The sequence below is a fragment of the Pelophylax lessonae genome (assembly GCF_965119305.1).
Source record: "Pelophylax lessonae genome assembly, chromosome: 1".
Taxonomy (NCBI): domain Eukaryota; kingdom Metazoa; phylum Chordata; class Amphibia; order Anura; family Ranidae; genus Pelophylax; species Pelophylax lessonae.
This window is the reverse complement of record NC_138768.1, coordinates 60,185,827-60,201,063: the sequence shown is the minus strand read 5'-3', so window position 1 is coordinate 60,201,063 and position 15,237 is coordinate 60,185,827. Positions and strand designations below refer to the sequence as shown.

At 42.8% G+C, this 15,237-nt stretch overlaps 1 protein-coding gene across 1 annotated transcript in view; it reads left to right on the top strand.

Moving 5' to 3' along the window:
* The window catches only part of LOC309569826 (uncharacterized protein), a gene marked incomplete at both ends in the record, with an annotated part of 96,859 nt that overhangs the window by 21,633 nt on the left and 59,989 nt on the right, over window positions 1-15,237 (top strand). Inside the window, 3 exons of the mRNA XM_082275829.1 lie at window positions 5,924-6,154; window positions 9,198-9,395; window positions 12,122-12,370. Of these exons, the coding sequence (XP_082131955.1) occupies window positions 5,924-6,154; window positions 9,198-9,395; window positions 12,122-12,370 (678 nt within the window). The remainder of the gene's footprint in view (window positions 1-5,923; window positions 6,155-9,197; window positions 9,396-12,121; window positions 12,371-15,237) is intronic.

The window sequence follows — 15,237 nt, the reverse complement described above, 5'->3', positions numbered from 1 at the left end:
GGAAGAGGCAGACCCTTGACGTGAATATTTTTGTAGTGTCAACCAATCTCTAAGTAGGTGGCTGAAGAAGCCATAAATAGTTTGGGGTCTGGAGCAGCAGGGTTCTTGTCCAGGAGGGGAAAATCCCAGCCTGAAGGGCTACCGCCCCTCTGGGTAGTGTAGCTGAAGTTTGAGTTTATGGAGGTCGCAGTCGCAGCTCAGTTGAAGCTGAGGGGCCTATTTTTTGGAAGCAGTTGGAGCCAAATCAAGGGGGCTCACTCAGGATCTGGCCTGGAGACTCACAGGAGAGGTGGATGGAGGTATTCAAGTTTTCAGGGACATTGTGAGTAGATGCCTGGATGTAAGGTCCAAGTGACTGTTTGCTGCTTTAACCCCTTTAGTGACTGCTCCAGTGTTGCTGATTTGGGAACTTGTCCTTGAATTGAGTCCCAGTGTTCTTTGTGTTGTTAGTATCTGCCAAGAGGAGGATTATTCTGAAGAGAGTAGGCAGGTCAAAAAAGTGTCCTCTGGTTACTTTGTGAACTAGATTTGGAGTATCCCAAACCCACCCTTCACTCCAACCAAGTTCATGTAGCATTAAAGCACAAAAAGACACCCCCCCCCCGCCTGGTCATTGCATTGTGACACTGTCTGAGTTGCCATGTGCCCAGCTGCCTGTACACTCAAACAGGAAGAGAACCTGGGGCAAATCAGTGGGGCCTGACTGGGGTCTGTTGCACTACCCATGTACATTCCTCCAATGCAGTTATCACAGGTGTGCACAGTGTATTGCATTAGGGTGTGCACCTCAAAGCTTAAACACATATGTGTGTGTGTGTGTGTGTATGTGTATTGTATATATACAGTGTCAGTAGGGCAGTGGGTGGTATCAGTAGGGCAGAGATTGGTGTCAGTAGGGCAGTGGATGGTATCAGTAGATTTTATTTGTATTACTTTATTTTTATTATTTTTTACAATTATATTTTTTTACAAATTTTTTAGGAGCCCCGTTGCAAGGCTTTGGTGAAATATCAGGGGTTTAATCACCATGTAAAAATAAAGGAAAAAAAAGCCTGAAAACAAAGAACACTAATGCAGCCACCACATCTAATGACTAATAAGTTACAGTAAATTACATTTTGGTTCTTGGATTTATATACTCTTCATTGATTATTTGACAGAATACATTAGTTAATCGGCCAGGGCGGAACATTTCTAATGGCTTTGCATCAGTCAGCACTGAGATACTTTACTCATGAATATGATCATATTTTGCTTGATCCAATTATGGGATTACCATGATGGAAACAGAGAGGCAATCTAAAATGTATGTTAATAACTTACAATCATATGTAAACATTCATCTAATCCACTTCCTCGTGTGTGGCATATGAATTGAATGAGTTGTCAACTATAGATCAGTTATTCCTATCGGACGAGACTGGAAAAGAAATTGATCAAATATTGAAGTGTGTATGGCTATATGGGGTCTCCTTATTAATGTTTTCACTCAAGATGCTCAACTTTCATCCAAGATTTACCCATGTTCCACATAAAATTCCATTGACAGACATGTTACAAACAAACTGCAAATTTAAAAAAAAATGTGTGAGACTTATAGTGAAAACACTGATAAATAGAATCCAGGAAGGTAATAAAAAGATAGTTGGGTACTTAAAGCGGAGTTCCACCCAATTGCTCTCATGCTCATCCTGAATGCTGTAATAAATAGCAATTATTTTTTTTATTTGTACAGTACTGTATATACCTTTTTTAACTTTTCTTCTGCAGCACTTCCGGCTGCTGCCGCCTAGGCGATTACGTCACTAGGCGAAATCTCACGTTATTTTCAGACCCGAAGGATCAGGATGTCATGAATGACAGGTTGCTATAGCAATGGGGTGGGAACGTCCGCCGCTATTGTTATGGCAACCTGTCAGGTAGACAGAGAGTCGCACAGTGCGCAGGCTCGAGATCGGGAGGTGCATGCTGGGTAGCCAGCTGCACTGAATCCTGGAAATCATGAGAAGAGGGCTTCAGATGCCCACAGATGACTTGGAACCTGCCTGCTTTGGAGATCTGGTTAGCAAACCCCATAGAGAATCTGTGGGGTGTTGTCAAGAGGAAGATGAGAGACACCAGACCCAACAATGCAGATGAGCTGAAAGCCGCTATCAAAGCAACCTGGACTTCCATAACACCTCAGCAGTGCCACAGGCTGATCCCCTCCATGTCACGCCGCATTGATGCAGTCATTTGTGCAAAGTGACCCCTGACCAAGTATTGAGTGCATACTATACTGTACATGGACATACTGTAATTTCCAGTAAGCCAGCATTTCTGTATTAAAAATACTTTTATTGGTTTTATGTAATATTCAAATTTTCTGAGATACTGAATTTTGTGTTGTCACTAGCTGTAATCCATAATCATCGAAATTAAAAGAAAGAAATGCTTGAAATATATCACTCTGTGTGTAACGTATCTATATAAAATATTTGAGTTTCACTTGTTAAATTGAATTACTGAAATAAATTAACTTTTTGATGATATTCTATGAGATGCACCTGTATGCCTGGAGTTCTGATTTAACTGTATGGAGATTCAGCGCACTGAGGCAGGAGATATTTTGCACCCTCAATAATCATTTAAAGTGTTTGTTACCCTAAAATAAAATAAAAAAAAACAGATCCTGTTTATTTAAAGCATGCTATACAGCACAGTGCTTGGGCTGTGTAATTTGACCCCCCGTATCACCTAAAATACCTGGCTGATCCTGCCAGTTTCTACCCTTCTCCCTGGACACTGACCATGGTGTATCATAGTAAGACTGTGGGACCCCGCGCTTTATGGATTAAGTGCTATAGTGCCAAAAATAAGTGCTAGTATGTGCTAATAAAATTGGTGTTTGGATAAAAGCTGCTAGCTGCAGTGAAAAGTGCTAGTGCTCTTTTAGGAATGGAAAATGTGATTGCAGCGCTGCTTAAAATTAATTGCTGATTTTTAAGAAATTAATACTAAATTAATGATAATAGTTTGTACACATCAAAAGAATCATAAAATTCATAAAATTCATACATGAACTTCATCAAATGCAAATGTGCTCATAAATAGTGCTTCTAAATTAAATGTCCATTAATCCATCCTTGCGATAAGATGAATTCTTCCAAAATAATCGTAAAGTGCTTGAGTGCTTGATCTGTGCTTTCAGCGGGGTCTCCCCCTTTGATTATCTACTTACCACCAAGTAGTTAGTAGTAGGCATGTATTGGGCTGTTGCACAGAGCTCCTCCAATTAGTGAAAGATCGTTGCTGGAAGATAAAGATCCATCCCCGGTATCCTCATAAAAGAAAACCGATCATAGTGAAGAGCGTTTTAACAGTGCATTTATTGGGGTATACTGTGGGGTTTATACTCACAAACATAATATTAAAGCATGCAGGAATACAAAGGACGGCCCGGCGGTTAGCTGCTGCCGCAGCATACGATCTACCGGCCGGAGATCACGTGGTACTCGCTCGACCAATCGCTAGACGCGTTTCGCTGTAAGACACAGCGTCATCTGTAGCATGGCTGCTGAGCCCTGACACCGTGGTCAGCGTATGTATCTCTGTCATCCACAGCTATCTGCAGCTCTCCTCTGTCTCCCTCTGTCCTCCTCCCACCTCCCCTCCCTGCCTGTCAGCTCACTAGCGCCACTCTGCTCCCCTCCCAGATGCTACAAAACTATGTGATCTTCACATCATACCCTCTGTTAGATTACAAACTATATCCTAGTGCCTGTGGTTCATTAAAAAAATAAAAGCCAATTTCTACCTGTTTTTACAGCTTCTATCGGCGCTCACGTGACTCCCATCTCTATCCTCCTTTCCTCCCTGCCTCCCCCGCTGACGTCAGAGGAAGTTCTTGGCTCCACCCCCTGAAGATTTCAGACAGGGAGAGAAGAGAGACAGGAGTCATGTGATCGCCGATAGGAGCTATGAAAACAGGTAGAAATCAGCTTTTTTTAAAATAAAGCACAGGCACTAGGATACAGTTTGTATTCTAACAGAGGGGATGATGTAAAGATCACATAGTGGCTTAACAACCACTTTAACTTTTATTACCTACCTGTTACAAGACCAGATATGAGATCATGCAAGTTGACTACTCCTATGAGTATGGCCTATGACCTATGACCTCCTTGAACCATTTTAGATTTTGGTAAATAAAGCTGAATAAGTAAGAAATTCAATTTCATAAGTAAGCCTGCACGATATTAATAATTTAAAACTGAATATTTCGATTTTTAATATATAACTGGATGAAAGGGTTTTTTTGAATTTTTATTGTATGCAGTGTTTCAGTAACGGGGAAGGGGCCCATCATTTAAAAAAAACCTTGTTATTTAGGTGCAAGGTCCATTTTAATGGACAAGAATTGAGAAGGGGTTTTATCATACTATGCTGATGTAGCACCCCCCTAGTTTGGTTGCTAGGACGTTAGGCCCCTTTCACACGGGCGCCTCCATTGCACGGAATATGCTTGCTCAGCGGGGGATTGCTCCACTGATCCCTGCTGAGCAGACGAATCACAGGTCCGTCTTCGCTCACTGTGCAGAGCAGAGACAGACACAGTCCTGCTCTCCACTATGGGGAAATCGGTTGAAACGGACCGCCTGTCTGTTTTCATCTGATCCTATTTGATCCACCCAATGGATGGAAAATAGGACCACCATCTGTCTAGTTTTTGAGGACAGGATCAGATCGGATAGCGGCAGATCTCAGCAAATATGTCACCGCTGACATCTGCCGCTTCATAGGGGTGAATGGAGGGTCGGATCAGGTCTGCCTGAAAAATGCACAGGCGGACCTGATCGGACAGTCTGTGTGAAAGGGCCCTTAGGCAAATTTGGTTTTTGTCTCCTCTGTAATCACTGGAACAGTGGTGGCTGTTGTGGATCTCACAGGCTGCAAGTTTGATTGCTCTACTCTGCTTTCTATAGGCTTCTGGAACATAGAAGGCTTGGCAAGGAAAATGGGCAGCCTAAATATTTATCATAGTTCAGCCAATCTCTTGGGAGATGGGCTCAGTAGGTTGCTGGAGAGCAAATAAATAGTCTGAGGCTTGGAGCAGCCTGGCATTCCCTGCTGGAGGAGTTCCTAGCCTTAGGAGCTCTGCCCCTTTGGGCAGACTGCTGGAGCTTGCTGCATGTATATTGAGGTCCCAGCTGTGGCATAGCTGGGGGGCTACTTCTAATATCCTGAAGCTATTTATGGAAATTTCCCCAAAGGACCTGGTCTGGAGTGCTCACTGATGCGTGCCCAGTGAAAGTTGGAATGGGTCTGACTGTCCTGAGGCATTGTCAGGCTCAAACTCTCTCTCACTGAAGAGTGTCCGGTGGATACTGGAAGGAGGCATCCGGTGATCCTGTGATATTGTGAGTACTGACCTGAGCTACGGGTCCTATTGACTGCGCTGTGTTCCTTTGGATGAAAGAGCCAGTGGAAGCTCTGTCCAGATAGCTTCTATAAAGGGACTCAGTTCTGCCACCTTTATTTGCTCCTTCATAGACACTGTTCAGGGAGGTTTAGCAAAGTGAAGTGTCCTGAGAATTTTCAGTAAATCTGCAGTATCCCATAGCACCATATACCCTATCCAAGTTATTTAGCAATAAAAATACTAAAAAGACATCCCTTAGACTGATTATTGAGCCAAGAGTCAATTGGACTGTTGCCATGTGCTTGGCTGCCTCTGAATCAATCTTGGGGAAGAACTGGTTAAACTACAGTGGCTTCTTTGGGGGTAGTAGTACACTGCCACATTCCGAGCAGGCATTATTTCTACATACTGCATATGACCCTTAAAATGAGAATGAAAATATTTAGTTATTTCATTTATAGGCTAGCCTTGGTAGCAGAGGGTGAACATTGCCTTTATGAACTCTCTTTATTACTCTTCTAGTGTTGTCAATCCCTGGAACCATGGAAAATCTTTCTCATTTGTGGTTTGATGTGCGCCATCGCCACTGCCGTTGGAGTCATGACCACTGTGTTTGTTTTAATGGACCGTTTTCCAGCAAACATCAATGGAAATACTGAAAATCCCAGTGTCCAGACTACAGCCCCCTCCACAACACAGTCCAGTGATCCGAAAAATTGCTTAGAATATGTTTTTTCCCTCTCTAAAATAAAGGTAGGGAAAATTCACTTTATTCCTGGGGTGTAACTGCCTTATTAGACCGTTTATTGTTTTTTTTTATTTTTATCTGGCAATGACTGCATGTATGCTAAGAGTAAATGGGTTATAGGAACCCAAATGAAAACTGAAAATGTTTTTTTATTGACTTTGCTAGACAGCAACATTTTTTTTAAGTGGGAAATAAACTCAGAATAAACATGCTGCATATACAAGTGGAATAATCTTGAACAGCTAATTATGAAGTCACCTAACAATTATGATAAGTTTTATCAAAAACACCAAGGTGGACCATTGATATTCACACATCACAAAAGTACACACCTCCCAACTTTTTGAGGTGGGAACAAGGGACACTTATTAGCAAAACCATGTAGGAATAGGACACACCCCCTGCCACGCACCCTAAAGAAGAGTTATACAAACAATGATTATTTAAACCCACAAGTGCTTTTTTTCCCCCACTACTATTCACCTATACCGGCTTTTGGAACAGTATAAATGTTGCAATTTAGAAATTGGATGAAAGGTTTAGCACTGGGAAACACTATTTGAAAGTTAAAAAGTGCATTTTATATACAACTATATAGATCAGACCAAAATAAGGGACAAATGAGGAGGAAAGAGGGACAGATGGTTTTTGTTCCAAATCAGGGACAATCCCTTGAAATCAGGGATAGTTGGGAACTATGAAAGTATACCTAGCACACATTAACATATTTAAATAAATTAAATAACTATAATGCAATTATGAAATTGAAAGTAAAAAACATCTCTTTTTGTCGAGATTAGAGGTGTTGTAAACCCAAACGTACAACAAGTGAAGTGACTGGTCTTAGGTGATACGCAGAGATAAAACAAATCCTCCTACATAAGTTGTACCTGTTTAGCTGCAGTCTTCTCTTCACTACAGCCCATTAAAAGTACAGAATGTATAAAGCTTGTATGAGGTTTCAGAAAGCAGGGAGTGGGGAGTTGAAATCACACACTGCAGAGCTCAGTAGGGAGATTGGAGCTCAGTGATTGGAGGGAAAGGACACAACCCCTTCAGAAAGCACACAGGAACAGAGCTAAGGCTGTCAATCACAGGCTGTGTGCTGGAGATCCCTTCCTTGTCACCTTTTTATCTCTTGGTGTCAGGAAAACTTGTAAGAAGTGATTTATACTGATAGCAGAGGAATGAAGCAGTAGACATAAATTTCACTCCATACTCTTAATTGTGACAAGTACACACTATAGAGGGATATGCTTTGTTCATATTTCATGTCTGAGGTTTACAACCACTTTAACAGCCTGCTGCTCACATGTTCATGTGACCTAAAGCCAAGGCAAAAGATCACAGGCTCTTAGGCTACCATTAGTAGACTGCACAGCATCTATTGTTTTCAATCAGACAGACCCTGAAGATGTTTAGTCAGACATTATCAAAAGAAGTTAGCCAACCAGAAAAATGTAAATACAGCTGGACTGCGAACACAAGAAACTAGCAATGTTCCCTATACTGTTGGGCTTGTCTCCAAAAACGTTCCTGTTTCTGTAGGCTCCAGCAAGCTATATAACAATATCCATGTGACGGTATTCACCGTCACTGGAAGTTAAAAAATAGATACTTAATGGTTTGAATTGCTTCAGATGGGACAGTAATATTTGTCAGCAATATAGAAATATGAAGATGTATTCCCACTTTACACTGGGAGACTTAGACTGTTAAAGACCTTTGCCATGAAGTCTGCCTCCTAGATAATGTGTATTCAGTGTGCTTGTCTGTGAGAGAGACACAAAGACTGTCATTGACAGGCTTCCCTATTGTTTGTATATTGAAATGGAATGTGGATTGTGTCTATCCCATTGTCCAGATGACTAGATACAGTAATTAGTTTAGTTTCTGTATACACTTTCATCTGCATATGATACTGTAATCAGCCAGAGGGGAGGGATTGTGTACACTGTATGGGAATGACTGAATGTAAAACCCTGTTTCTATTGGATTGTGAATGTCAAGTCCTGTCCCCAACAAGGTCCACCTGGGCGGTAGCCTTGTGGGGGAAAACTGTATAAAAGAACAGCTGTACTATTAAAGTTGTGAGTTCTACTTCACCCTCAATCTAGAGTCCTGTCTCTCATTGGGGAAATCTGCTACAAGGGATTGCTATGCTTTTCATACTCCCTTGGATAATCACTAAGCTCTTGTAAGAGCTTGTTCCTGCTGCACTCTGTGACAAGAGAAGTTCACCCACTGGAGCCTGGAGCCTTGTTGTAGGTCCAGAGTGGGTAGGGGACAGCAGGACCCCAACCAAGCTGCGGCGGTTCGTGGGGTCTGAGGTGGTTAGGGTGTCTGGTGGTGTGCTTGGAGCCCTTGGGAAGCACTAGGAGCATCCGTCAATGGAGCTATCCGGTCAGGGTGCTGGTTGATCTGTTACAATCCACTATACATTTCTATTCAATGGTGATGTGTATTCTGCCCCCTTTTATATAATTTTTCTGTGTTATATTGAACTGTGTTATTATTGTTTTGTAATATAATGATATCTAGTGGAGGTTTTGGGAATCTAGAACTTGTTTACTACATGATTTTGTTTTTATTTCTGTTACCCCCTCCTGTTTAGTGCTAGTAACTTCAGTCTTAGCTAGACCCTCCCCATTTCTTCCATGTTCCCTCAATTGGTGTTAGTATTTTGTAGAGACAGGGCCTAGGAAAGTCATTGTCTTCTTACACTTAAAAAGACTAGAAAATCTTCCACTGTACTGCAATTAGCTGAAGTAAAATTGTGTTGGAATCAACTTCTGTGTCTTACTGAAGAGTTAAGCTGCCTGTGGATGGTGACGTGTCAGCAGGTGACCATACTGTCTGGACAGACTGGGTCAAAAGGGGGTATGTCAATGCATAAAAGAGGCATTTGAAAAAGAACAATGTGCAACCCAATATTACAGAGGTTGCAGGTGATTTTTAGCCTGACGTGAGGTCTTCATTAACAGTGTAAAAAATGTTTAATTATATTATTTAGTATATTTATATTGTTTTATTTTACTTATTCCATAGAATGAGACATTTGAGGGAGGTGGGATCCAATGTGCGAAATACAGAGAGAATTATACAAGTTTAGAAGAGCTAATTTTTGGAACATCCATCCATAACCAACAATCCGGAATATCCTTATGTGTTTTATATCTAAAACCCGGAGGGCTACGTGTCCCCCACTGGAATCTGCAGGCCAATGTTCATGGGGTTGTCATTCAGGTAACTACAGAAATATATGGCTGAACAACTGTAAATAGATGTTATTTTAATGAAAATGTAAAAAAATATGCATGGCACAAATGTAGATTTTCTATATGCAATGTACAATCCTCTGCTTGTCTGTGTTAATAGAAATCTGTATCTTCTGCTCTATCTGTATTACATATATCTGTCATAACATACGGGAGACTCAATTCTATAAACTAGTGGTCTCCAAACTGGGCCTCAGGGGCCAAATGCGACCCTTTGCTTGCCTTTATCTGGCCTTCCACTTCTTCCCACTGACACCAACAAAAAGGACAATAATTCCTGCACTGACGTCAACAATAGGGCACTATTCCTCCAACTGATACCAACAAAAGGACAATAATTCCTGCGCTGACATCAACAATAGGGCACACTTCCTCCCACTGACACCAACAATAGGATAATAATTCCTGCACTGATAAACAATGGGGCACTATTCCTCTCACTGACACCAACAATAGGACAATAATTCCTGCACTGATTAACAATAGGGCACTATTCCTCCCACTGACACCAACAATAGGACAATAATTCCTGCACTGGTAAACAATAGGGCACTATTCCTCCCACTGACACCAAGAATATGACAATAATTCCTGCACTGATAAACAATGGAACACTTTTCCTCTCACTGACTGCAATACTGGGACACTATTCCTCCCACTGACACCAACAATAGGGCAGTATTCTTTCCACTGACATCAATGATGGGGGGACTATTCCTCCCACTGACACTAATGATGGGGCACTATTCTTTCCATTGACACCATCAATGGGGCACTATACCTCCCACTGACACCAACGATGGGGCAGTATTCTTTCCACTGACATCAGTGATAATGTACTATTCCTCCCACTGACACCAATGATGGGGCACTATTCCTTCCACTGACACCAACGATGGGTCCTTATACCTCCCACTGACACCAATGGGGGCGTTATTCCTACCACTGACACCAATGGTGAGGCACTGGTAGTTCCACTGACACCAACAATTGTAAAAATGTTTACTTCCTCTGAAGCTGGGACATTTTCTACTCCCATTGGCCACGATCCGGCCCCCTAAAGTTTGATTAACAGTAAACTAGCCCATTGTTTAGAAAGTCCCCCCTCCCCCCCAAAAGCCATACCAGACCCTTATCCGGGCATGCAGTTTGGCAGGCCAGGATGAGGGGCCGGGGGGAAAGAGCGAGTGCCCCCTCCCTTTCTGAACCATACCAGACCACATGCCCTCAACATGGGAGGAGTGCTTTGGGGCAGGGGGGCCCCTGCCTCGAAAACCCTGGGCTGAGGTTGTGGGGGTCTGCGGGCAGGGGGTCTATCAGAATCTGGAAGCCCCCTTTAAGAAATGAGTATGGGGTGCACAGTACCCCTACCCATTTACCCCATCCTCCCCATTTTCCTGGCCACATGAGCTCAAATCGCACCCAGTTCCGACTAAAGTAGTGCAGGAAACTTTTCAAAAAGATCAGTTAGAACGACTTTCATAGGGAAACATTATCTTCCAAAGTCGAAGCACATGTCACACGAATGTGAACCAAGCTTCATAGGGTTCAATATTGAATTGGCCTACCCTTTGCAGCTAAAACAGCTTCAACTCCTCTGGGAAGGCTGTCCACAAGGTTTAGGAGTGTGTCTATGGGAATATTTGACCATTTTTCCAGAAGCGCATTTGTGAGGTCAGGCACTGATGTAGACGAGAATGCCTGGCTTGCAGTCTCCGCTCTAATTCATCCTAACGGTGTTCTATCGGGTTGAGGTCAGGCCAGTCAAGTTCCTCCACCCCAAGCTTGCTCATCCATGTCTTTATTGACCTTGCTTTGCCAGCAATCTACTCTTCTCTGAGTTTGCTCAAGCAACCCATAGCAAGCTGTGTGCTGTGCGGTCATGCTCCCGACCTGAGTTGTGTGCGTCCATAGGCACACACAGTGCAGCTCAGCCCCACCCACTGCTCCCTCCTCACAGGGATTGATTGACAGCAGCAGGAGGCATTGGCTCCTGTTGCTGACCCTGTGTCTTGTGAGAGGAGGGAGAGAAACAGTACTGTAACTGGGAATAACGCTCAAGAGATGGGTCAGGTATTGGGGTGAGTAAAAAGTAGTAAAAATTTTTTTTTTTTTTTTACTTAAATGCCCCTTTCACACACGGAGTCCATCAGGCGGACTCAGTTTTTCTCAGCCGGGGGATCAATCCGCCGATCCCCCGCTGACCAGGCGGATGACAGCTGTGTCTCCGCGCTGTGTGCGGAGACACAGCTGCCAGGTCCCCATTCTTCTCTATGGGGGAATCGGATGGGAACGGACCGTCTGTCCGTTGTCATCCGATCAGCCAGACAGATGGAAAATAGGGTTTCCATCCGTCCAGTTTTGACAAATCGGATCGGAAGTCAGCGGACATGTCTCTGCTGACATCCGATGCCCCATAGAAGTGCATAGGTTGTCTCTTCAGATCCGCCAAAAAACTGACAGGCGGATCTGAATGGACTCCCTGTGTGAAAGAGACCTAAAGTAGGGAATACATTAAGGTAAAAAAACATGTCTTGCCTTACAACCACTTTAATTGAAATAAATGAAGACCAAGATGACCACTCCCTAGTTTCTCTGCTCTACAAAGGCAACAAGACTGACAGATCTCATCCAATTTTAGAGACTTAATTGTACATACAGTTTATACAATAGTTTTCTTCTTTTGTTTTCAAGGGAACAGTGTGGATCGGTATAATAGAAGGAGGAAAGCAATCAAATATAAGTGGCAATGTTGTGACATTCACCGTTACATGTGGTCAGGTGTTCTTTGTGCCCAGGCTCAGCATACACTGGATAAAGAATATTGGGGACACAAAGGCCACTGTGGCTCTTTATTTTTCAACTTCTGAGGAATTTTTCACCACCGAGCTGGACGTGTTGTTTTCTGAAACCGATGAGGATATACTGACGAGGACACTTAGGGTAAGTCATCCTTTGCCACTGAGTATCCTGCTCTAGATTTATCAACTATTAAACCTTCTGTAGCAAAAAGTTAAGGTTACCAGTTCCTACAGGATTCAGGTTTTCATACTTTTAGAGCTATAAAGAGACCTATCCCCTGAGACTTTTGATACCTGCTAAGGAGTTGAGACAAATACATAAATTGGAAAATAAATAAAACACACAGTGTAAATGTGGTAACTGACCCTAGGTAAGTCAGTTTTGGTAGAGAAAAGGCACCTGATAGCTAAGAGCAGGTAACTAGTGTTGAGCGAACGCGGACTGTATTATTCGGGTTCGTACCGGATAATTGGATTTTTGCTACCCGGACACGGACCCGAAAACTTTACTGTATGTTCGGGTTTAAAATCCGTGTTCGATAATTTTATTTCCTGTTTTGTATGTAATGGCGCGCTTTTAATGGCTGGCTTTCAACAGCCAATCAACAAGCGTTTAACTGGTGTGCCTTAGAAGCCATCCCAGCCATGCCTATTAATGTATTAGTAGCTGTGATTGGCCAGCTGAAGCATGTGACCCATGTCTTTATAAGCTCGAGAGACACAGCGCGGTGCGTCAGTCTGCTGTAGTGTAGGGAGAGAGCACACATCATAACGGTGCTGGCTGCTGCTGATTAGGGACAGACAGGGAAAAACTACATTGTGCCCGAAAAGAATGCAGGGACAGGTCGGAGTGTGGGCAGGGAAAGATATTTGAGGGGACAGGCTGGAGAGATTAGGCAGGGACAGATAGGAGACACAGGACAGAGCAATCGTCCGTTAGCGATCTACATCGATTTTGCTGTGTGGGGGGTGGTGCAGTGAACGATCTTTTTGCCCTCACTTGAGCCCACTGAGGAGGAGGAGGAGGGAGGGAGGAAAAAAATATATTTTTATCAGTCTGTTGTGTGCAGTGTTCAGCTATATTTTACTACAGATTGCTGTTCTAATCTGCTATTTAAAAATTACAAAGTTAAAGGGGAATTCCCCCCCCCCCCCCTTCATAGCCTGCTGCGGACCGTAACATAAAACATAAGACACTGCTGTGTTCACATGTGCTATTGAAAAATCACCAATTTTATATACTTTTTTCTATTCCACTATTCAATATACACCCTTTTGGGGTAAAAAAAATTAAATTGTGGCATAGTCTGTACTAATCTGCTATTTAAAAATTACAAATTTAAAGGTGAATTTTTTTTTTCCCCTTCATAGCCTGCTGCTGACCATGACATAAAACATAAGACACTGCTGTGTTCACATGTGCTATTGAAAAATCACCAATTTTATATACTTTTTTCTATTCAGCTATTCAATCTACACCCTTTTGGGGTAAAAAAAATTAAATTGCGGCATAGTCTGTATCGTTACGTGTGAGATACACCTTTCAAATTTTTTGGGCGCATCTTACACCGCCGAGAATTGCAGGTTGCTTCAGTTTGCCTCCTGTTCCGAACTCCTCCTACTCCTCATCCTCATCCTGCCTTTAGGGTACAAAAAATTGTAATCGGGGCCTAGTCTGGGTTTGTACGTGTGAGATACACCTTTTTATATCATATTTTCTATTCCGCTATTCAATCTACACCCTTTTGGGGTAAAAATAATTAAATTGCGGCATAGTCTGTATCGGTATGTGTGAGATACACCTTTCCAATTTTTTGGGCGCATCTTACACCGCCGAGGATTGCAGGGTGCTTCAGTTTGCCTCCTGTTCCGAACTCCTCCTACTCCTCATCCTCATCCTGCCTTTAGGGTACAAAAAATTGTAATCGGGGCCTAGTCTGGGTTTGTACGTGTGAGATACACCTTTTTGTATCATATTTTCTATTCCGCTATTCAATCTACACCCTTTTGGGGTAAAAAGAATTAAATTGGGGCATAGTCTGTATCGGTACGTGTGAGATACACCTTTCCAATTTTTTGGGCGCATCTTACACCGCCGAGGATTGTAGGGTGCTTCAGTTTGCCTCCTGGTCCGAACTCCTCCTACTCCTCATCCTCATCCTGCCTTTAGGGTACAAAAAATTTTAATCGGGGCCTAGTCTGGGTTTGTACGTGTGAGATACACCCTTTTATATCATATTTTCTATTCCGCTATTCAATCTACACCCTTTTGGGGTAAAAAGAATTAAATTGCGGCATAGTCTGTATCGGTAGGTGTGAGATACACCTTTCCAATATTTTGGGCGCATCTTACACCGCCGAGGATTGCAGGGTGCTTCAGTTTGCCTCCTGTTCCGAACCCCTCCTACTCCTCATCCTGCCTTTAGGGTACAGAAATATGTAATCAGGGATTAGTCTGGGTTTGTACGTGTGAGATACACCTTTTTATACCATATTTTCTATTCCGCTATTCAATCTATACCCTTTTGGGGTAAAAAGAATTAAATTGCGGCATAGTCTGTATCGGTACGTGTGAGATACACCTTTTAAATTTGTTTGGCGCATCTCCTTCCACCGCCAAGGATTGCAGGGCGCTTCAGTTTGCCTCCTGTTCCGAACTCCTCCTACTCCTCATCCTGCCTTTAGGGTAGAAAAAATTGTAATCGGGGCCTATTCTGTGTTTGTACGTGTGAGATACACCGTTTTATAAATTTTTTTCTATTCCGCTATTCAATATACACCCTTTTGGAGTGTAAAAAATTAAATTACGGCATAGTCTGTATCGGTACGTGTGAGATACACCTTTTAAATTTGTTTGGCGCATCTCCTTCCACCGCCGAGGATTGCAGGGCGCTTCAGTTTGCCTCCTGTTCCGAACTCCTCCTACTCCTCTTCCTCATCCTCATCCTCCCTTTAGGGTACAAAAAATTGTAATTGGGGCCTAGTCTGTGTTTGTACCTGTGAGATACA